At 35.8% G+C, this 24,132-nt stretch overlaps 1 protein-coding gene across 3 annotated transcripts in view; it reads left to right on the top strand.

Annotated features, from left to right (window-relative positions):
• ITGA1 (integrin subunit alpha 1) overlaps positions 1 to 23,603 on the top strand; it is a 216,502-nt gene extending 192,899 nt beyond the window's left edge. For 2 of the 3 annotated variants that reach the window (XM_061189246.1, XM_061189244.1), the window contains 8 exons: positions 1,982 to 2,071; positions 3,415 to 3,517; positions 6,552 to 6,665; positions 8,471 to 8,575; positions 8,737 to 8,841; positions 9,866 to 9,958; positions 12,128 to 12,244; positions 16,857 to 23,603. In XM_061189246.1, the coding sequence (XP_061045229.1) occupies positions 1,982 to 2,071; positions 3,415 to 3,517; positions 6,552 to 6,665; positions 8,471 to 8,575; positions 8,737 to 8,841; positions 9,866 to 9,958; positions 12,128 to 12,244; positions 16,857 to 16,901 (772 nt within the window). In that variant the 3' untranslated portion in view covers positions 16,902 to 23,603. The remainder of the gene's footprint in view (positions 1 to 1,981; positions 2,072 to 3,414; positions 3,518 to 6,551; positions 6,666 to 8,470; positions 8,576 to 8,736; positions 8,842 to 9,865; positions 9,959 to 12,127; positions 12,245 to 16,856) is intronic. The other variant, XM_061189245.1, reaches the window with a different exon arrangement.
• Positions 23,604 to 24,132: the final 529 nt, after the last annotated feature.

Raw genomic sequence — 24,132 nt, forward strand, 5'->3', positions numbered from 1 at the left:
TAGAATACACAAACTAAAAATAACAAAAGTCTAATAAGGAAATTGAAATAGTGCTTACCTTTCTTCTAAGTATAACTATCCACTGGACCATAAGCAACATGAGATAAACTTTTATCATTTGTTATTTTATTCCCCAGTAAAAAAAATATCTAATAATCACTAAATAAATGTAGAGCTAGAATGAATGAATTAGTGAGTAGTGAATAAGTGAGAAAATGAATTAATAGATGAGTTAATTCTGTATGCTCAATTCAGTTCAATTCAACAAATATTTATTTGAGATCTATTATGGACAAAATATTGAATTTGTCACTTAAGGAATATAAAATTAAATAAGGGCATGAACCTCTTCATGGGGTGAATATTACAGTAGTGGACTGAGACTAGTATTTAAATTCTTACAATACAGGATAGAACAAGGACAATTCATTAGAGGAATATAAGCCACGTGTCAGAGACTTCATGGAGGGTGAAATTACATCTGCTTGGCAATGAGAATCCAAGAAAGCTTTATCGAGGAGGTTATAATTGAGAAGGACCTTAAAGGGTGGGTAGCAATTCAGAGAGGTTGGTCGGTAGTTAGATGGAACATTTCAGGCAAAATTTACAGCTTGAGCAAAAACTGAAAGGTAGACCACTAGATCTATTTGGGGGAATATTGGCTGATCCGTTTTAGTGCAAATATAGAGAATACATAAAGGAGTAATGGAAGATAAACACGGAGTGTACATCTTACCATGTTACAGTAAGTGTACGTCTTACCATGTTACAGTAAGTATTGAATTTCAAAATGAGGCATCTTTTCTTAGTTGAACAGGCCACGAGGATTCAGAGAAGTTTTTGAGGGGTGAAGTCATAAATACAGAGCTGTTTCTTTGGAATATTAACTTAGCTGCAGTGTGGAACGGGACCGTTCACAGCAAAAGCCCAATCACACATACATCTATAACCCAGGGCAGGGAGCTGCCTTCACTGCCCCATCACGCATACCAAGCCGCTAATACACTTGGGAATAAGCAGAGCCATTAATGGGTACTCTTTGCCCATTCTGTGAGACAAAATGCTAGGTGCTTAGTCACTTGGTAGAGAGGTGTGTGTGATAATAATAATGAAATCTAATATTTATTGAGTATTTCCTATGTCCTAGGCACAATGTTAAGTATTTTACACTTGGTACTCACCATTTATTACTATTTAATGGTAAACCCCCCATTTTATAGATGAAGAAACCAAGGCACAGAGAGATTAAATAACTTTCCCGAAGTGGGTCTATGTCCAAGAGCAATCTCATGCACTCTGGCCCCAGAGCCAGTGTTGTTTACTATTATATTATTTGGACGTACTCTTTTTTAAGACAGAAGAGTATGAGATACGTGTGTGTATATGTACGTATAAAATATATGCATGCATTTACATAATATATAATTGAAACAATAAAATCAGGGGAATAAGTAAGTGCTCAACAAATAATACAATCATCAAGTACAAGGTATAGAAAGACTGTTAAATGACAAAAATTTTCAGATTTACTCTCAGCTGTGTGATCCTAGGCATGTCTCTTCACAAGGGCCTCACCTATGATAAATAAGAATCACCTGTGTGATTTGTATTAAAAAACACAAATTCCTGAGTCCTAACTCGGACCTACTAAATCCGTATTTTTCTAGGAGAGAAGCCCCAAAATCTGTGTATTTAACCATTGACCCAAGGATACTTATCATTATTCTCAGAGAAACCTCATACTAAATCAGTGTGGTTTTCAACCCTCGCTGCACTTCAGAATCACCTTGACAACTTTTAACAATACCCATCTCTGATCTCCCTCTCCACACTGAATTTTTTTTAAAAATCAAGGATCCCACACATGTTGTGTGTGTGCTTTATTTAGTTGCCAAAATAAGCTTCTCATTCAAATGCTTAGAAAGGTCTATAAATAGTCAATGGTTTAATGATTTGTCCAACTGTGCCGTATGTTTTCTAGTGACAGTGAAGAGCCACCTGAAGCCCTTTTTGATAATGAAGTAAACGTTTCTATCCCTGTAAAATATGAGGTTGGACTACAGTTTTACAGGTAGGAGAACACCGCACTTTCATGTTGATGCTTCCTATAGCCCGGTGGATCTCAGCTTGTGGTCCCCTGGCCAAGGGCATCAGAATCACCTGGGAGCTTGTTAGGCAGATTCTCTGCCCCGCCCCAGACCTACTGAATCAGAAATTCTGGGGGAGGGGGGCCCAGAACTCTGTGTTAAACACTCGAGGTGATTCTGGTGCACTCTAAAAATTGAGAATCAGCATCCCAAATAATCTAAAATGTGCTAACGATACCGGATTGCATTAGCAGTCCCGTCTTAACTCCTAAATGCAAGGTGAAGACTCAGAAATCCTTCACAAAAGGCGATGTTCTTAGAGGTCAACAACATATTTCTTGGCTCTTGTTCTCATCGTATGGGATCTGATTAGCCTGCCCATTCTGGACATTCAAGATTAAACTATTGCTCATTGACAAGAGCTATTTATTTCTCCCATTATTCATAAACCATCCTTTTTCCTAAGAACTTCTGATCTATCCAAACACCACTCATGTTGGCAAATTTGTATAAGCAGGACTCTAGGCTTTTGCTAATAAATGTGCACAATGTACAAAAAGTACAAGAATCTGTGGCAAATTTAGTCTAAGAGTCTTGTCATATTATTAATTTATTTTCTATGGCACTTTCCTTTTACTGATAACAGACGACAAAAATGAAAGGATTGTATGATATACATGTAGATTTTGCTTCTATTTCTTAGCCTTTAATTCTATTGGCTGTTTTCTATTTTTCTGCTTCCATTTCTCTTGGTACACTGACTTTTCCCAAGAATTTTTCATTTATTTAAACTAATAAATATTTCTTATTCATCTTCTCTAAACTGAAGTACTGCTTTTAAATATGTTTATATTACATTTCATTCTACCAAGTTCATCCAAAGAACATGGAGAAGTTGTATGAAAAAGACTGAACTTTTAAATTTAGCAGTAAATATAGAACTTTAAATTGTGAAAAGGTAACACATTTTAAAAATCTGTTTAAATTCAGCACTATTAAAAATACCAAGTTTTAGCCTGATTATTCACTAAATGTATATGATATTAGTGAATTAATGAAAACTTTTCACTTGGTAACAATGAAACTTTTACTTTAAAAACTGTACATATTTTAGCATCAGTAACTATGGAATTAAATTATAATCTTCCTCACCCTCCTCAAAGATTTAACTTTAGATTTCAGGGTAAAAGGATTTGCCTTTGATTTGAAATCTCTATAAGTACTTTTTGTGGGATTACCTGGTATAAAGAAAGAAAAAGAGTGAGGGTCAAGTAAAAGTTAAACTTTGTTGTGTTTTACTTTTCTTTTTCCAATTAATTATTTTAAGCTCTGCAAGTGAATACCATATTTCAATTGCGGCCAACGAGACAGTCCCTGAAGTTATTAGTTCTACTGAGGACATTGGAAACGAAATTAATATCTTCTACTTGGTAAGAAATTACCTCTAAACTAGTGTTGTAAAAGAGTTATTTGTAAGTTTATAAGTTAAATAAAAGTATTAACAGACACATACAGACATGTTTGTTCAACAGTTAATCTCTATGTTCCAGCATATTTTTCTTTATAATTTCACTAATTTAAAATAATTTTATTTAAATTGATGATAATTATACTTTTAAGCTACTTTAAAGACTCAAGTCCCTAATTTCCTTATGACACAATTAATTATAATAAATTCCTAGAAAAAATAGGGAACCAAGTAGACACTACCTATAAACATGTAGACTTTATTTGCATCTTTTAGTATAACTGAGAAAAGCACTTTTTTAAAAATAACATGACTATTTCAGAAATTGATTATCTCAGATTGTCTTGGTAATAATTTCCCTACTCAACAAATAAATTTGTACCTTATTCTGCTCCTTGCTACCTTTCATATGTATTATACCATAACTTACTGGTATTCCTACTATTGCCTCCTTAAATGATATTTTCTATTACAACCTCTATTTTTATTTTTGAACTCTTCATAACAGACTTTTCCTAACCATTATAATAAGTAATTATGGAGCTGAGCCAGGCTGTCATTTTAGGTACTGCCTACTTACAGACACAGACTCAAGTTAATATTGCGCAAGTAAAAGAGCGTCCAATTCAAATGATGGATTTAAAACTGTATTCAAAAGTATGAAATAATGCAGCATTATTAGAGGAGAAGATGGTCTCAATCTCTTTGGGAATTGGCAACGATGAAAAAAGGGAATTCTCTTACAAAGTGGAAATAAATGAATACTCTCAAGAACATTTCATTGTTTTTATATGTGCCATTTGCTGAAATGCCTATGACAACTTATACCCAGGAAGTTAGTATGAATGCCAATCACTCCACTACTGGGGTAAATTTTTGAAATGTAGGCTACCCAGTTTTTCAAGTCCCATTTGCTTTTCCTGGATTAGAGAATTCAGCAAACAACAAGGAAGAAAGGAAGGAAAGAAAAAAAGGAAGGAAGGAAGGAAAGAAGAAAGGGAGGAAGAGAGGGAAAGACTTTGAATGTTGTAGATCTTCATGAATTGTCACTTTTTAGGGCCCAGACTTGAAACAGGTACTCTCAAACTATTATAAATAATATTGATATAAATAATATTGTTAAGAATATCCCTGAGCATAAATCTTTTGTATCTCTGATTATTTTGCCAGGGTAAAATCTAAAATTGGAGTAATGGAATTAAAAAAAAAAAAAGAACATTTTTTTAGGCGAGACCCAGTAACTCTACTGTTAGAAATTTCCCATAGGAAATTATTGGTGGTACAAACAGATTTATACCTGGAGATACTCTTAACAATGTTATTTATATTAGTTTAAAAATTAAAACCTGGGCATGGGGAGACAGCTATTATAATGGTTGAGAGGGCACATTTTGGAGTTGAAAAAGAAAAACCTAACTCTGCTCTTTACCAGTTCAGTGATCTTGGAAGTCTTTATTCTCATTCTAACCTTATTTCCTCATAGATAAAACAGGGATAATAAGAGAATCTACCTCATAGGTCTGTTAACAGGATTAAAGGGAATAATGCAAGTGAGAAAATTAGCACAGTGTCTGGAACAGTCAACAATAAATATTGATGTTGTGGTTGTCATTAAGCAGCTAATAAACATCATATTCTCAAAGAATCTCTAATTTATGGGAAGATGCCATGACATAATAAATTTTACAAATGGGACACCAAATTTCATATTTTATATGATACAAATTTTATAAGATACATAATAGGCAAATATAAAAGGTAATTTGTGCACTAAAATGTTACCAATATAGAATTGTAGGAAACTTACTGTTTTTCAATATTTTCCAATGTTTCTATAAGGAACATTGTTTTTAATCAGAAAGAGTAAGTGTGCATTGCAGAATACCCAATTTCTGACTAAATATCGAAAAACAATTGGAATTAGACTGGGAGGCCATGCCAGGCAAGCCCAGGGCATATTACAATAAGATAAGAGACAGGGAGCAGGGTTAAGAGACCAGGCACAGGTGGTCAGGAATCTCCAGAATTCCAGGATTAAGGGATGCATTTAATCTTCAGCAACCACAGAAAACAGCTCCAGATCTGAATAGCTCTCAGTCTAGAAGGCTCAGGTAGGGAGGTCAGTTGGACTTCCTGGCATCTGTCTCTGTAGATTAAGGTACACCCTGCTGGCCTAAAAATTCAGTGCAGAAAGGCAAAGGAGAAGGCTGAGGGCCTGGAGAAGAGGGGGTGGGGATTGCACCTGGTTGGCCCAGTTCAATGCACCTCTCCTAAGCAGGCGAGGACTTCTGGACAGTGAGTCCAGCTTCCTGCTGAATTTCATCCCGCCCAGACTTCCTCCCCTATGCACTTCATCGCCATTGGTGGCACGATGTGATGTGAAGTGATAATTTTAGGTTAGTGGATAAAAGAGATGGGGATTGAAATGAGAGTCAGTCTGACTCTCATCGGACTGGATTACCAACAGCCAGAGACACAACAACCCTAGCTGGGGACAGGATTGTGAAGGGAAGCAGATGGCTGTCTGGTTTGCCTGTACCGTAGTGGCAGATACCGTCTAGCTGGGGTGAGAAATGACTTTGTGGGCTCAGAGAATTATAGCAAGCTGGCTTGAGGCAAACAAAAATATGCTCACCTGTTCTGAGTGAATCAGGTAAGTGTTCTCCCTCCTTTCCACCTCCAAAAAGACTGGTGTGTTGAAAAGTACAATGAGCATGGTAAATTGACACAAAAAAAGTTAACTCATTTTGGGAAGATGAAGGACCAATATATGATTTTAGCTGATGCATATGACCACTGACCATGAAACATCTTTATTTTTTGCTTGTTTAATTATGCCAGTTCTCTGTACAGTGCCATAAACCCTCTGCATTCATTTTGGCATTCAAAATATTTCATACCTTAATTCATCAATTAAGAACCAAAATCCTATGTAAGACAGAAAAACTGCTGTTGAAAGAGGAAGAAAGGATTACATTTCTTTTTTTTCCCTGTAGATTAGAAAAAGTGGGCATTTTCCAATGCCAGAACTTAAGCTGTCAATTTCATTCCCCAACATGACATCAGATGGTTTTCCTGTACTGTACTCAAGTGGGTGGTCATCTTCTGAGGTAAGTCATGTGTGCCTCGGAGTTATGTCATTATGTTATCTTCTTCAATTTGTATCTAAAGCCTTTTATTCTCTGTGATAAATAGATTTTATCAAAGTAACATGGAGAGGCATTTAGAAAGTTATACTACTACTACTACTAGTAATAATAATAATGACTTCCACTAGTTATTTAGTAGAGGCATTAGTTCCTTACCGCTGCTGTGGTAACAAATTACCCAAAACGGTGTTTTCTGTTGAAAACAACAGAAATTTATTCTCTCACAGTTCTGAAGGCCTGAGTCTAAAATTAAGGTGTCAACAATGTTGGTTCCCTCTGGAGGCTCTGAGGGACCCTTCGTTCCATGCCTCTCTCCTAACGTCTGGTGGCTTGTGGCAGCATAACTCCAATCTCTGTCTTCAAAGGGCCATCTTCCCTGTGTTTCAGTGTCTTCTCCTTTTCTGTCTCTTAAAGCACACTCTTCAGTGGATATAGAGCCTGCCCTAAATTTAGAATGATCTCATCTGGAAATTCTTAATTTAGTTACATCTGCAAAGGGCCCTATTTTCCAATAAGGTAATATTCACGGGTTTCAGGTATTAGGACTTGGGCATATCTTTTGGGGCTCACTAGAGCATATTTTAGATAACTAATTGTTGACTTATGCCTGAAGAGTTTGTTGCACCTTTAATTTGTTTGAAGTGATCAAACCACCCTATAAAAAGACTTCTTCACTGCTCCTAAGCACACACAGCTGCACCCAAAACAGTACAATACTACTTACTCATCCCAAGAATTAGCAATATCATGCCCCCTTTGTACCTATAGCATTGAATGAGTCGATATGGCAGTTTATTTTTATGGTTTAGGTATCTAAAATATAGAAAATCACAATAAGTATTGAATTAATGCATGCATTATTTCAGCATTTGACAGTCTCTTCTCGGCAGAGATTTTAAGTTAAGGTATTCTCAGAAATCAAGAAATAGCAACAGTGGTGGTTGACTTGTAATATTTAAATGTTTTCCTAAAGGCAAGGAAAACATAAACCTCTAGCATTTACCTCTAATCCAAAAAAGCAGGTTTGTGGGAACCTAGAAAGAATAAAATTAGACTTGTCCTACTACTTATGAACCTTCATCCTTATTACCTTTTATCAAGGATGTAGAGAGTCCTAGGGAAGCAGAAGGTTTATTAGATTAAGTCTAGAAAAACCGTCCAAGAATCAGCTAACTTATAAACATGGCATTTTAACATCTATAGGGCTGCTTTCTTACATCTCCCTCCCACACACACTGTGTCTTACCCTGGTGTATAGGGACTCCAAAAATATTATTGGATGAATACATAACTACAGACAAAAGTCCCTCTCTGGATTTTTTGGTTTATTTATTTTATAAACCATTATATGAGCCAACATATTGACTAACAGATGCTAACCTTTTTTTTTTCCTCAGTAGAGTTAAATTTTTTTCTCTCTCTATTTTATGGGACTCTACAAACTAATGTTTGATGAAAACAAATTAATGAATGTATTACTTATGTAACAGTAAGTTCTACTAGCATCCTTCCTTTTCCATAACAACCTCACTGCTATCTATTACAATTGAAAATGGCATGGTAACAATAATTATTATCGGGGGCGGGGGGTGGTGTATGTATATGGCTGGTGCAGAATAGCTTCTTCCATATTGCACACTTACGAAGATGGATCTTTCAGGTATGGCAATGGCTATCATTCACAGATTCTTCACATTATTGCACCAAGTCATTTTTCCCTCTGACATCAGACGTTGTCTGATAAAAGACATATTTTTATTTCTTAGAATGTCAACTGCAGACCCAGTAGCCTCCAGGATCCTTTTGGTATCAACTCTGGGAAGAAAATGATAATATCCAAATCTGAAGATATCAAACGAGGCACCATTCTGGTAAATTCAAATTACCAAGACAAGTACTAATTTTACCTCATGCTTTCCAAGTGAATAAATTCAATATCAACCTAAAAATAACTATGTTGTAGAATATTTTAATATACTATCTTTTATCAAAAGGCAAGAATACTAATTTATACCTCTGGGCATTTAAACAGGACTGCAGTGCATGTAAATTTGCCACCATCACGTGTAATCTGATTCCTTCTGACATGAGCCAAGTGAATGTTTCACTTATCTTATGGAAACCAACTTTTATAAAAGTAAGTGATTGTATAGTTCTCTGCAATAATTGAATAATATAAACAAATATTTGTTCAACACTTAATAAAAGCAAAACAGAGTGCTTCTCTAGAAAGAACACAAGACTGGAAGTCTGGAAAAATGTGGTCCAAGCCCAACTCTACTAAACCAGCTATTTGGGTGTCATTTTCTTTGTCTGTTAGTAACTAAGTTATATCCAAGGTCCCCTTTCATGTATATGCTTCTTTTTAGTCTCTCTTGTTCTTTCCTTTACACTTCAAGAGATAAACACCTATATAATAGCAAAGTTTGCACTTATCTTAATACCTTAGAACTCAGTTAAGAGACAAAGAATTATAGAGAGACAATCCTTGACAGCATTAACGAAGAGTAGAGCTAACATATATTATAGACTCATTGTATTAGATCAGACTATCTATCTAGCTATCTGTCTATCTATCTATCTATCTATCTATCTATCTATTTTGGAGGACATTTTTAACCCCTAATAAAGTCAAATCCATCTGACAACTAGCTCTTTAAAACTTAATCCATTGTATTTTATATCATTTGTTTCTCTATTAGAAGTATTTTGTTAATTATATGAAATTTGCATTTTTAGATTTAATCATATTAAGTTGCTATTTTCGTAAGTCACAAACTGTTGAATATTGGTAATTTCATGCTTATTCCTAAACAAGCTCCTATGTAAACCTCATTACCAGAGAGTAGCTATTCCATATCCAGCTACATGAAAGGAGGGCAGGGTTTGGAGTTTGTTTTGCGAAGGATAAATCTGAATGGAAACTGTGTTATTCAGAAAAATTCCCCATTCTATAACAAGGATCCAAGTGAGAATTTGAGTGCAGAGAGGAATGGTGGATACACAGTCATCATTTCATACCATCAGTTCCATCTGGATGTTAAACCAGTGTTTCAGTCTCTCAGAAAAATTTTAGTTTGAAAAATTGCACTAAAACATGACTAGCTCTCAATGTAATTAGCTCAATATATTGAAAGTAGTAAATCCTGTTTGCTTTTCAGGCACATTTTTCCAGCTTAAATCTTACTGTAAGGGCAGAACTTCAGAGTGAAAATACATCACTAGTTTTAAGTCCTGGCAATCAAAAAAGAGAGGTAAGTGCGACTCCAAGTTCTGAAAACATTATACATTTCACTCTGTTTGTAACATCTGTTTTATATTTACTTATAGTCCCTAAAGCAGTGACTAGCACTGCTCTCAATAAGTGACAGGCACTTTCTGCTTCAAATTACACTTGATTAGCTTCAAGTGTGATTTCAGTCTCATTCTTCTTTGTAAGAAACTGGGAAAAACCATGATATTTACAATTAACATGCCGTGTTTAACTTGATTACTTATAATTATCACAGTAAATTGATGTTTTTACTCTCACCTTGATAACAAATGATGCATTAGTAATTTTCCTCCTTAAAAACCAATATTATAAAATGTAGTTGACATCTAAAGAACAGACTAGAAAAAACAATTTCTTTACAGAAAGTGTCTTTATACTGTATAGGAATACATGTAAAATTTTAAAAGTTTTCTTCATTTAGTCATTGGGAAATCTGAAACAAAAATGAAGTACTATTCCCCAATACAAATTCACGCTGGAGTCCTGGGTAAAAATAAAATGGTGTGCATTTTTTTCTCATCCTGTTATAAAGTAAGGCAAGAATACCTGTTATAGATGTGAGCACTTCAGCATAGTTCCCCCTTTTATCATGAGAGTTTAAATATTTCATGTGGATATCATGAGTCATAAAATTCTATTTGGAAGCTGCCTAATACTGATGTTTTAATTTTTTTATTTCAAATTAGTACCTATTTTAAATAATTCCAGTGACCTCTGATAAATATTTACCTTTAAAGAATAGATACATAGAATATCTGGATATAATGTTTACTTACTTTATAAAGAGCACTTAGCCCAATAAATGAAAAGTTGTTCCACATGTAGAGAAGCTAAAATTTCACCAGTAAGCATCAAAAAATATGACTATATATTATATTGGAAAAGAGTATATTTGATTCCTAAATATGCATTGTTAAAATATTACAGTTAGCTTTATTTCCCCTGAATGTTAGTTTAAAATTCCACATGGAGCTCTTTATTTTACATTTTATCCTAAAGAAAAATTATGCTTAAATTGTTAAAATCACTAAAAATGATCATTTTGCAGTTCCGTGATCTTGGGGAAGTCACTGATCCCATCCAGACTTCCCTTTCTGCACCTCTAAGTTCAAGGAAATGTTTTAGATGTGTTTAAAGTCTATCTTCAAAGGTCTGATTCTCTGTACATCTATATTCCTGCCAGCTCTGTCTTCCGGATGCATGAGCAGTGACCTACCCGGAGCCATTTGAGGGGTTTGGATCAATATCCACTTTATGCAAATATCTCCCCTGTTAGTTTCTTTTTTTTTTAACCCCTACTCTTCCCCTCTAGGTTAAGGAATTGAGATGTTCCCCATTAAACGGAGATACAGAACGCTGAGCTATTATTGGTCATTGATAGCCACCCTGAATTAGTTTTTTTTCTGAGAAACCTAAGGGATGGGATGCAGGGCAGACAAGTTTCATTGAGGTTTGGGTGCCACACTGAGAGAGCTTGAGTAGCTGGAACTCTAAAAGCTGTCTCCTTCAAGATTTACTTCAGTTAAGACCTAATTTAAAGATGCTAAGAGTATGTCAACTAGAATAGACAGTGTGGTATAATTAAAAAACACACTGGGGCAATGTATGCACGAATTCATTTATCTGTACATTTGAGATTTGTGCATCTTACTCTATGAAAATTATACCTCAATTTGTAAACAAAAAATAAAGCACATTAGAATTAGAATTAAAGTTACAGTTAGAATTAGAAGACCTACTCAGGGTTATATGTCAATAACCTGTGACAACGTGCCAGCCCAAACTTATGCTATTGTGATGATGCAGTGAAGGCTACTAATAAATCTTTAAAGCATATAATACTGTTAGTTCTCCCTGAGTAAATTCACCTCTACCATTGAGAATTCTGATTCATAGATAGTTTACTCTTCATGTATAAATTTCTGAAGGATAAAATTATAAAATTGTTTTGGTAATAATGAATATGACATGGTTAGAGATTTAGAATAGATGAAGGGCATTTTAAAATATGAACTCATTGTTTTCTCTGTATGTAGTAATGAGATTAAGTACACTGTTTGGTAGAAAATTATAGCCTGAAAGAACTCAGTGTACTGGGAGTTCTAATAGGTGTTTATCAACGTTAACAATCTTGTTTAATAATTTTCAGCTTGCTATTCAAATATCCAAAGATGGGCTACCAGGCAGAGTGCCGTTATGGGTTATCCTGTTGAGTGCTTTTGCTGGATTATTGCTATTAATGCTGCTCATATTAGCACTGTGGAAGGTAAGAACCAAAGTTCCTTTGACTTTTCTACTTCAATTGTCAACAGCATATTGGTGAAACAAATTGTGATTTATCCATACTGTGAAATATAGTATCACACAGCAATTGAAATGATAACCAAGACAAAATTAAAAAGAAAAATGTATATCTCATACCTTGTGCACAACTTGATCCTATTTTTGTACAAGAAAAAAAATAGACGTATCCAAAAACTATGGAAGATCTCTCTAGGGGTTAGGATTATAGGGGATCTTCATTTGTCTATAACACTGGAAATTTTAAATTAAGTATGCATTACTTTTATAAACAGAGAAGAATGAAAACTCTCTTTTATAGAAAAGAAAAGAATGAATTCCTATGTCAATTTAAGAATATATAGCAACAGAATTATGGTTAAGATAAGCCCTATCCTAATCACATATCTCTATGTATCTCAAAAAGTAAATGCTTCTTTACTATATAAAAATACCATATTTTATGCCATAGTTGCATGCCTGAGTGAGAAATGAGAGATTTATTCAATTAGTCGATGAAACGTAAATCTTATAGTTGCATAGACTCCTGTTTCAAATCCTCCTGTAAAACTGAGTAACCATCTATTTTCTGCCGAATCAATCTCTATATTTACATAGATGTTTTGCTTAAACTGAGATATGCAAAATTTTCAAACACTTAGCTGTATCTTTTTCAAATTAAGCAGAACTGAAATGATAGCTTTTAGGATAAATTTAATAGAGCATAAAATCTCATAAAAAGTTGAATTGAATATTTTTCTAGTTAAATGTCAAATTGGCATTTATTCTACCATATATCACCCTATATTTTACTTATCGTTTATGTTTAAAAGCTAAACTATGTTAAAACTACAGATTGTGATTACATATTCATTTTTCTGATGCCTGAGCAACAGAATTATCTTTTAATCAAATAGTTTAAATAACAAATTTCTCTCCCACCAAATTACCAACTGTTCCTATCTTTTCTGACTAACATTAGTTATAATGACTTAACTTCCTCTTTGGGGGGGTTACTCTCAGAGAAGATGAACAAAGCCATGTATATCAGGAGCATTTAGTTCAGTAAATAGAATCCATTGCTTCTCTCCAGCAAAGTCTCCAGGACAGAATTCTCCACCATCTCAAACCTCCAGCTCTTCTTCCTACTTTACAGGGTATCCGTGCTCTGTCTGTAATACCTGGCTTTGCCACATTGTGGTACCCAAGGCCTGGCTTAGTGGTGTCAAGGTTGTGCTTGAAATGTAGAATGTGGTTTCTTTGTTCATATGCACCTGTAATAGGAGATTTTACTGTTGATTTCTTCTTACGGTCTTCTAAGCACAGCACTTGCTCGTATAGTTTTAGGACACCTCTGCCAAGAGAAGAGGAAAGCCAGAGCGGACTATTTGGATAGTCTCTCTAGCTGTATACCTCTTTTTAAAACTAACAAATAAGTTTCAGCCACCTGTTTTTTGGTCATCAGTCTGAAAAAGCATAAGTATAAAAACAAACACATTCTTCCATCCAGGAGATGTTTCGATAACACATTCTGATTGCTTCTTAGATCTTCTTTTTAAGCCCAAAGAAAGATCATTTAACAGCCTTGGCCTGTCCTGACCGGTAGGTATAGTTAGTCAGCAGACACATCAGTGGAAGCTCCAGCAATGAGAACGGTGATTCCACAGTAGAAGGGAAGGGAACTAGCACTTACTGAGTGTCTACTATATACCAGGAACTGTTTTAAGCTTTTCCACTTAGATACTAACATCAACCCTATGAGGAAGACACTATTATGGACCTCATTTTGTAAGCGAGGAAGCTGAGGCATAGAAAAGTTAAATATGTTTCCCAAGGCCACATGGTTTGTCAGTTTCAAAGTAAAGATCTGAATCTGGGCATTTCACTTTTGTGTCAACACTATTAGCCCCCTCGCTCTATGTTCTCTCTTGCTTCTATTCACTCTGTTTTCCTTACAACCTTTTCAACTGAGTATTTTAACTACATTTTACCCTTGGGGACACTGAAGCAAACAGAGAGTAACTCTCCCAAGAGTTACCAGCTAGTAAGGAACTGGGTTCAAGCAATGCTCTATCTGCAAAGCCCACCCCTTATCCAACATGTCCCACCGCTGCAGGCTATGAGGCAAGGCTCTTCACTCTGGAGCTCCAGGAATTGGGTTTTGTTTAAGAGGGTCATAAACTCTCTGAAATGTATAAAAATATTTGGTGCTAGAGTGAGAACCCCCGGTTGGATTCAGACTTTCAGCAGCTCCATTATACTGAAAAGATTAATTGGCCCTTCTCCTGCTCGAACCTCCCTGAAGAATTTGGTCTGCGGTAGGCTCAGAAGAGCTACTCTCATCCCCAGGCATCTTTTTAGACTAACTAGATATGCAGCAGAAACCTCAGGACTATCCTTTCTTCCTTCTTCTTCCAAATCCCACCAGTCTGGAAGTTCATCAAAATTCTCAGTCTGAGACTTTGTGCAGGGAACAGGCCAAAGGTTCCTCCTAGAGCTGGAATTCCATTTCAAAAGGCACAGTCTTTATAGCTTTACCTTCGTAGCATGCATAGCAGAGATTAAAGCTTGACAAAATCTTAGTAGGTGCTTAATATACTTGATGTTGAAGGGAGAAGGCTTGTAGAGGACACAGGTTTAAATAGGTTGGGAAACATGTCCTGAAATATGGTACCACACACTAAGGGAGACGCCCAGTCAAGTCAATATAACCAATAGGATAGAATGAGACTCGGTCCTGAGAAATCAGATCGTTCCTCTCTTAACTTGATCTCATACTGATGTCTGATCCACCCTTGATGATTTATTTACTAATCCCAAAGCTTTGTTCCTCATCCAATATGCATATCCTTAGGGAGTGTGGATGGGGACTAGCACTGCCATCTATTAGTCTTTTATATGTTAATATAAATGTTTCATTCAACATTTATTCTATATTAAAGTCATTGAGCGTGTATTTCTGCCAAGGACCGTTTAATCAGACCTTTGCCACAGGGTTTTGAACTAGGGAGACACAAATAAGATCATTAAGTAAATACAAAAAGAAAAAGAAGGAAAGCGAAAGCTACCAAGAAAGTCTGGGTGCTCAAAACAAACTTAACTTGTCGCAAATGTTGACTAGTATTGGCCCTGTTCAGTTTGAAGCTATAAACTGTATTTTCCTAATCTCCACTCTAATCACCCAACTTCCACTGAAAACTCAATGTTAATAGAATCAGTTGGGTGGAAAAGTTTAGATAACAGAAGTTAAGCTTTAAAATAAAGCATTTAACATGTGAAAGCAAAGGAAGGTTGAAAAGAAGCAAAAAGACTTGAGAAAGAAGAAGAAAAGATCAGGAACTGGGCGAGGCAGGAAAGAGAAAAGTCATGATTCACCACTTGCTTTTGTAAAAGCCTTGTCTGATTTATTTTCAGAGCATGCAGGTACAAGTTAAAGGGCTTAATGGTTTGTGAATCCAGAGCTTTTATAGTTGGCTCAAAGGAAAAGGCCTGTTACATGCAGGAGAACCGGCATTCTAAGGGAGACACATTTATTGTTTCTTCATGTTCATTTGTTCTGTTGTCACCTTTTCTGTGACGTCTACCACCAACTAGACCATTTGACCATTTATGCCCTCGAAGCTCTCAATTGTTCAATAATTATTTTTTTAATATATAATTCCCTTGCATAATTTACCATAACTTCATGATTAAAATGACATGAAAGTACCACACTTTCAAAGAATTAACTCACTGTCTTTGCTTGAACTATTATAATCCACTCTCAAATTAAAAAAAAAAAACAAAAACCACAAATTTAAAAAAAGAACACTTCTCTAGGACCCTTTTTTAAATTTCTTTTTTTTAAATATCCATTTTAGATTAGAATATTGCAAAGGTACCTTCTAGCTCCTATCCTTATTTTTATTAAACTCTTTAATTGGAAATAATAAAGCACTTGTAATTTTTATGATGCCCCATATCACAAAGCATAATGAAAAGGGACCCACAGTCACCACTATGTGAAATTTTTCATATGTTCAGTGACTTCATTTTCATATCCAAATGATACAGGGTGTTTTCAAGAGACTCTTTATGTCAAGCCTATATAGACAGATGTGCTAACACATTTAAAGTTAATCCAGACAACTCAGAAATCCTCCCCAACCCCTTAGCCATAGTGTACCTACGAGATTCACCATCAGCGATAATTACCTCAATTTATGACCATCAGTTACTTGATGGAAATTTCTCTGCCACATCCCTGAAAAAGAAAGGTGATGGCAAAGTAGAGACAGTGCCAGCTAACTGCAGTTTGTATGTCTCCCAAAATATTTTTCCAAAACCCTTTAAGTTATTTTGGTACATATACTAGTTTTTACTAGGAGACATGATATATTTAATTTACAAAAAAGTTAAAAATGAAATAGCAATTTGATAAATGTCATTTCTTGACATTCAGTATTACTTAATAGATCAATGAAAAAAATACCTCTTGATTATATTATTTGTATGCCCACAATTGCTAACATTTTACTAAACTAAATTTTATCTGAGATTAGTATTTATTACCTAAATTCAAATAACTAATTGTATTATGTTTGGTATCTTCTCAACAGATTGGATTCTTCAAAAGACCACTAAAGAAGAAAATGGAGAAATGAAATATTTTAGAAGAGAAGAAATAATTATTCAATGATCTATCCTCAGGTTTGCCTCAAATATGTGACAAGAAATTTATAAATACAATTAAAGACATAGTCACATAACTCTGTGTAATCCATCAGGGATTAATCACTTAGAAAATGACAGATCAAGCAAGAGCCAAAACAATAGATTAAAGATTTATTTTATAAAATGTTGAAAAATATTTTAAAATAATTACTCATTTTTGTTGAGTATTTAAGCAAAATTACATAGTGTTTTGAAGATGAAAAATAACCTGTACAAATATGTTTATATATTAAATCACCATTCAAAGTATTTAAGGAGTACATAAAAAGATTTTTGTGATCATTGAAACATTTACTTTCAAAATAATATAAATTAAGCTTTTTCCATCGATTCCTGATGGATGTCCACATTCAGCATGATGGTCAATATTTGTAAATGCCAAGAAAGGAATTTTACCTGAAAAAGATCACTTCCCCCCATTTAAATGAGAAAAATTTCCCAGGTGGAGTCTATATACAATATGGACTGAAAATAGCATTAAATCACAGAGAATATATTCAGCATCTTTGTGTTGGGCTCTATACTTGGAAAGTTTTCTTTCCGAAGTGTTTGGAAAATAGTGCAATTGAGTTGAAATTCTATCTAGGATAGAAAATCAAGATAGACTTGTTTAAAAGCAAGTGCACTGAATGGATTAATTTAAGCTTTTACAGAACACGCCTAATTTTGGTATTGAACTCTAAAACTCAAAACTCTTTTATACTGAAAAAGCACAGCAGTTTTATGTGGCATAACAGTGATTTGTCATGAAAAGTCACGTTGTGTGTGGGATATGCTAAAATGGCTTCTGAATGGAACTGACAATGTAGATGGATGCCGCAGAAATGCTGGTCATCTTTTGAACGTGAGGGGTTCTCAGGATGTAACCCAAAGTAGGAATTGTCTCAACTCCTTGGTACATGGTTCATTCAAACCCTCAAGCTGTGAGAGTATGTTTATTTTTAATATTTTTAAAGATATTTAATTTTCCAAATGCGGTTCTTCTTTTTATGAAAAAGCAGTATTCCATTTCAGTATTGCATTTTACCAACAAGCCACTGCTTTTTGAGTGTGGCATATCAATGTTTAAATAGATCTCCGGAAACGTATTTTAAAGAATTTCAAGTTTGAAACCTCGCACCCACAGAAAGACATCACACCTTCGTATGAGCTTCTTTGTTTTTGAAGTAATCACCGTGGTGCATCGGACTCTACTGTAGCATAAGCTCCTAGGTTACTCCATTTCTTAGGGGAAAAAACAATGAATGAATGTACATGTGAACTACTGCTGTAAAATTTTCTGATACTTCTGCAACAACTCCATCTCTCCACCCGATTGACCATCACAAGATCAGAACCTGTAGTTATCTGGAAAGTCCTGGGCTCTACTTTTCTCAAAAAGCAGCAAATCAATGGAGAAATTAAATGCCATACATTTAACTTTTAAAAACTAATTTCCAGGGAATTATCTGTGGACTCAGAGGCAGCCTACCTCATGGCTCTCTACATCTACATCTGAGATCCTGATGGTCAAAGACATGCACCTGGGGAGTGCTGAGGTCCTCAGTAGCTAGAAGAAAGGCTAAGTTTTTCCAGAGATTTGGTATCCTCTTCCTGGCCTGTGATTGCTCAGAAGTGTCCAGTTTTAGAATTTTCTTCATTCCTGCTATCTATCTCCAGGTTCCGAAATCATTCTTTCCACCTGTCCTTTCTTTGCCCAACAAAACTCAGGTCTCTCATATTCAGTCACCATGGTACACAACTCCAGTGCACAACCTGCTCTGATCCAAGCTCAGCACATTCTTAGAAATAAATCTAATAGATAAAATGTTTAAAAATTCACACTTGTCCTCTGGCTCCTAGGCAAAGTATTTACTGAACCAGGAGTATGCACATTTCAACTAAACATGTTGTTAACCTAAAGGGGAAAAATAGAAAAGATGGCATTTTTAACATTTTAGAAAAGAGAGGAAGAGCTGTTTGGCCAAATCAAAGAGCTACTTATAAGCTCAGCACAGTTTTTAACATAATTCATTCCTGGTTTCTAAGTAGAATATTAAATGAGCCAGATACCCTATTTCCTTAATATTGTGATCTGTTGAGGTTTATGTATGTATGTGTCTGTGCATCTGTGCGTGTGTGTGTATAAGCACACATGCACACACGCATGCATGCATGCATGGACACAAATTGGAGAAAAAGTACCTCAACACCAAATAACAGAGTTTACAAGAAATAAACACACAAAAGCTACACCACAAGAAAAATTTGATTCATCCACTTTGCGTATAGTTTTCACTTTCATTAATATTTAACTTTAGCATACATTTATGCAACTATCTAAAAATCATAAATGTAGAATTATTATTTTGACTAAATTAATAAGTCAACAGATGTCCCAAATTAGCTTTGTACAGATGTCCTAAAACAGAGACAATGATTAAGAAATATACTAAACTCTATTATTTTATTTTAAAACATTTAATAAGAAAAGTGATATTTAAGACAATTTATGAGCTTATTCATTAAATTAAATTGCAAAATAGTTTCTTTTTTTAACTTTGGTATTTTTTAAAATTAATTATTTCTTCCACCGTGGACTGAACTATGTATGAAGTCCCTTTCCATACCAAGCTTACAATGGTATATTGGTAAATTATTGAACAACTGGCTCTCCAGGAGGAAAAAAATCCCTGATTTGTGTCATTTACCAGTTTTCATGGTCTAACTAGTTTTGTCACGGCCATTTTCAAGCTACCAACATAGCCCTAACCAGCTTGCAGAATTCCTGAAAATGTGTTTGTCAGTTCTCATGAACCAGTATGAGCTAGCTTCAGTGCACCATTGAGATAGATTAGATGACAATGATAGATAGAAGATAGATAGATGACAGATGATAGATAGATAGATGATAGATGGATAGATAGATATAGATGATAGATAGATAGATATAGATGATAGATAAATAGAAATGTAACATGTATATATATATATATATATACACACACAAACATGCACAATACAATCATATTTCAAATTATTCTTAAAACGTTGATCTCAAACCCAGCAAAGTGCTACATAGTTTCCCATTCTTCAATTTCAATTTCTAAAATTATAGTCTTCCTTTAATGTTAATAAAATGATACGAACTTGCAGGAAAGGAGTTGAAAGCAATATATATGTATATATAAAGGGTAACACAGTGAAAATCAGAACTACACAACCACAAAGAAGCTGTTTCACTTTCTCTCGGAATCCAGAGTCCTGCAGCCATACTGTGAAAGGTCATCCTTTGTAAATATTTGTAATTTCTATGACCCAGTTTGAACTTCAGTGATCCAATTTGTTCAATTATTTTCTCCGAGCACTAGATTCATGGGCAATTTAATCTCTGAATATTTTTTATGTCATAACTGTGCTTGAAATGAGGCTTGTGGGAGGACATATTTTACAAAATTCGATGTTTACTCAACCACAGTAATTTATAATTTTACCTCTTATAAAACCAATATCTAGGCTCAATTAGAAAACAAATATTTGCACCAAAGCAAAAGTTGGTTGCATAGTGCTTGAGTAAACCTGGGTGGAAGGAGAAGCTGAGAGAAGGGCTGGCATGTTCTCTCCGGGCGGCCCCCCAAAGGGCCACGGCTTGCACTGTGTGAGGGCTGCCCACCGCGTCTATGCACTGCGCTTTCCTACAGGATATCCTCTCTGTCAAACGTGTTGTAATCTGCTCAATGTGAATTAACTGTCTTGCTTTGCACAACAGTGAGAAAACTAAGAAAGACCCAGGCTCAGAGCGTGGCCCGTGTGCTCAGTACAGTCACAGTATTGCTCAAATAAAGAGGCTTCTGGCAAATCAGCCTTTTAAAAATAGTATCCTATGTATCCTTCATTGATTTTCAACACTTCTCAAGTCTCCCTCCATTAGATTAGTCTTCTCACCCAAGGGAGATTTTCAAGAAGACTACTAGAGAAAAATCTGTTTAAAACGTGTGCTCTGTTTGCTATGAATACCAGCTTCTGTGATTTGATCATTTACACAGGATGTCAGTCCTCCGTTCTGTGGCAATCTAAAGGGTTGGTATGGTAAATGTAATAGGGACAAAATGAAAGGCTTGAAGAGATGAAACAGCTTGAAGAAATTTACAAACTGTTATTGGGACGCTATCAGCAGCTACGCCAGTGGGGAGCTGGCAGGATTTAGCCCTTCGGTGGGTCTCCATCAGCAACCCCCTAATCCCCATCCTCACCCATGGAAATTATAATCTAAAAAACGAAAAGAAGAGCTTTAAAATCCTGGGAATGATGCTACTTTCTAACTAAAATTTCCAATTTAACTGTAAACAGCAGGCATTTTAATGCAAACACAACTTCCAGGTGAATCCACTAGACAGCCCTCCCAATCAGACTGCTGTCTCTAAATACCTCCTACCCCGAAATTCTGAAACCGCCACTGGAAGTGAACTTTGCAGTGCATTACTAAAGGCTAAAGGCTAAAGGCTGCCGTTTCGATGGGAGCACTGTTGTGCAACATCTTAAGTAGAACAATAAAAAGAGAGTTAAAATCTAACATTGTAATCTGGTGAACGAGTATTTTTGATCCTCATATTAAAATTTAACCTTGAATTTAGCAATTCCAAGTAACAGCCTTTAACCATCAGCCTTGAGGAAAAGTAAAGGAGCATGTGCCGGCTCTTCAACCCCAGGTGCATTGTCCCCTACAACATGTGGTGCCCAGGAGGTCCAGTCCTTAACTGACGAGAATGGATCCTCTGCTGCTATAAATGGCCTGAGCTCCCAAATCCACTGCATCCCAGGATCAGCCCTCCCACATCAGACGCACACGTAAGCACCTGCTGAAATTTTACCATACTGAAAAATATACAAGGATAAGTTCTCACTTCTAATGTTGGACTCCTTGCTTTGAGATCAGCTTTTTTTTTTTTTTTTCCTTTAAAATATATTAAAGACTTTCTCCCATAGCTAATGAGTTCAGAACTTTACACAAGACTTCCTTGCATTTTCCTCCCATCACAGGCTAGAGAATTTCAATACCATGAAGACTGGGCAGTAGGACCCAGGGCCCATTTGCAGGATCTCTCTGCTTTCTGCCTTCCAGTTGGCTGCTTCTCTTCTCAACTGTACAGTGGGGATGCTTGGTTTTAATTTGGGTCTTCTTGGCAAGGCCATTCTAAGCCTGGTATTCCTGGCAGGGCCTTGAGATCTAGATGTTCTTTACTGGTGAGTTGAGGCTTGGAAATCCTTTAATTATCTGACACACCATGGAAATCACGGCAATATACTAGGCAGACACCAGTGACACTCATAACTATGATTATGTTTGATCTTACTATATTTGAAGTCACATCTTGATGAAAAAAGACTAAGTCTGGAATTTCAGGAGCTTTCCTGCAAGAGACTGAGACTCAGTGTTTAACCTTTTATTTCAGTTTGATCTATGCATAGAGATTGGGGACAAAACTTTCAAAAGAAATCTTCCAAATGACAGAATGAAAGGCAGGATTCAACAATCTCCTACAGACAGTCCCTGTCTCCAGTCCTGTTTTTCAAGAAGCGGAAAGAGGGCTTCCCTGGTGGCGCAGTGGTTGAGAATCTGCCTGCCAATGCAGGGGACACAGGTTCGAGCCCTGGTCTGGGAAGATCCCACATGCCGCGGAGCAGCTGGGTCCGTGAGCCACAACTACTGAGCCTGCGCGTCTGGAGCCTGTGCTCCGCAACGGGAGAGGCCGCGATGGTGAGAGGCCCGCGCATCGCGGTGAAGAGTGGCCCCCGCTTGCCGCAACTGGAGAAAGCCCTCGCGCAGAAACTGGGACCCAGCACAGCCAAAAATAAAAAAATAATAAATAAATTTTAAAAAAAAAGAAGCGGAAAGAGGATTGGATGGGGAAAAGTGAGTATCATAATTGTTTCTTTCTGCTGCAGAGTAGCCAAGCAGAAGGAAGTCACCACACGGCACACTAATTGTGGCTTTCTGAGAGATCTTAGCATCATAGGTCCAATGACAGGTGACAGTCTTCCTGCCATGCCCCCGAGGCATCTTGCATTTTGAGAGACAGAAAAAAAAAAATGTGGGGAGAGGGAGAGGGAGGGGATGAAGCTATTCATCTTTTATGTACACACCATTACTCCTCAAAAATACTGTAAGCTTCCTTAGCCCACATCATACCTGGCTACAATACTAACACATGTACTTCACACAAGTAAATTGTTGATTAAATAAGAGTAAAAGTATATTCTTACCTGTCTATTAACTGGGGCTAGTTTCCTGAAGTTTAACGTGCTTTGGCTCAAGTAAAAGCAATCATTTGAAGTAACAACAGCTCAGATCTTCTTCCTTCCAGAAGCATTTCACACAGTACATCCCGATACTTAGTGTTTAATTGAGAGACACCACTGCCTTTATTCAGGTTACAAGAGCCCCCCTGTGCGTTCCTTATCAGGAGCACCAGCCTGAAAGGAGATTGGTGTACTGTGTGTTACTACTATTAGGTTGTAAAATTGTTAACAGACAGTGTAAAAAATTGTGTCCATTTTATTAAAAAGTAAAACACTGCATATAATAACTACTGCCCTGAAGCATGTATCATACTCACTCCAATAAACTTTTCTGCATGGTCTAACATAAAGTATATTCATTGCTTTTTTTTTTTTTATTTACCTCAGAATAAACTCATTAAAATGAATAGTTTAAGGGTGTGTGCATTTCTACAAGACTTTTATTGGACCAACTCGTTAGAAGGAAACATTTTGATTGCATTCAAGAACAAAGAAGCACGAACTTTGTTGATTCTAGTAATCTATTAAGTGCCTAATTTCAACCCATTTAAAAAAAGAAATTGGTTATCAGATTACAGTGATTTAAGTTGATATAATTAGAAATAGCTGAGAGAGTAAAAGAGTGTTTTGAATGTCCTATGTATGGTGCATCCTGTATACTGATTTGAGGTCAGAGGTTTGGTATTTTTGTATAATTCTGTCTTATCTTGTGCATCAGCTGTGTATTTTACGTCAAGGTAAATGAGCATCCTGTCTTATATGTTAAATTTAAAAAGATGACTCTTTCAAAGAAGAATGTGACTGCTGTGATTTTAAATACACAAATTTTATCCAAGATTAATATTTCTTCCAATGCACCAACTTTTTTTTTTTTTAGCTCCT

This window comes from Eubalaena glacialis, chromosome 4, assembly GCF_028564815.1.
Source record: "Eubalaena glacialis isolate mEubGla1 chromosome 4, mEubGla1.1.hap2.+ XY, whole genome shotgun sequence".
Taxonomy (NCBI): Eukaryota; Metazoa; Chordata; class Mammalia; order Artiodactyla; family Balaenidae; genus Eubalaena; species Eubalaena glacialis.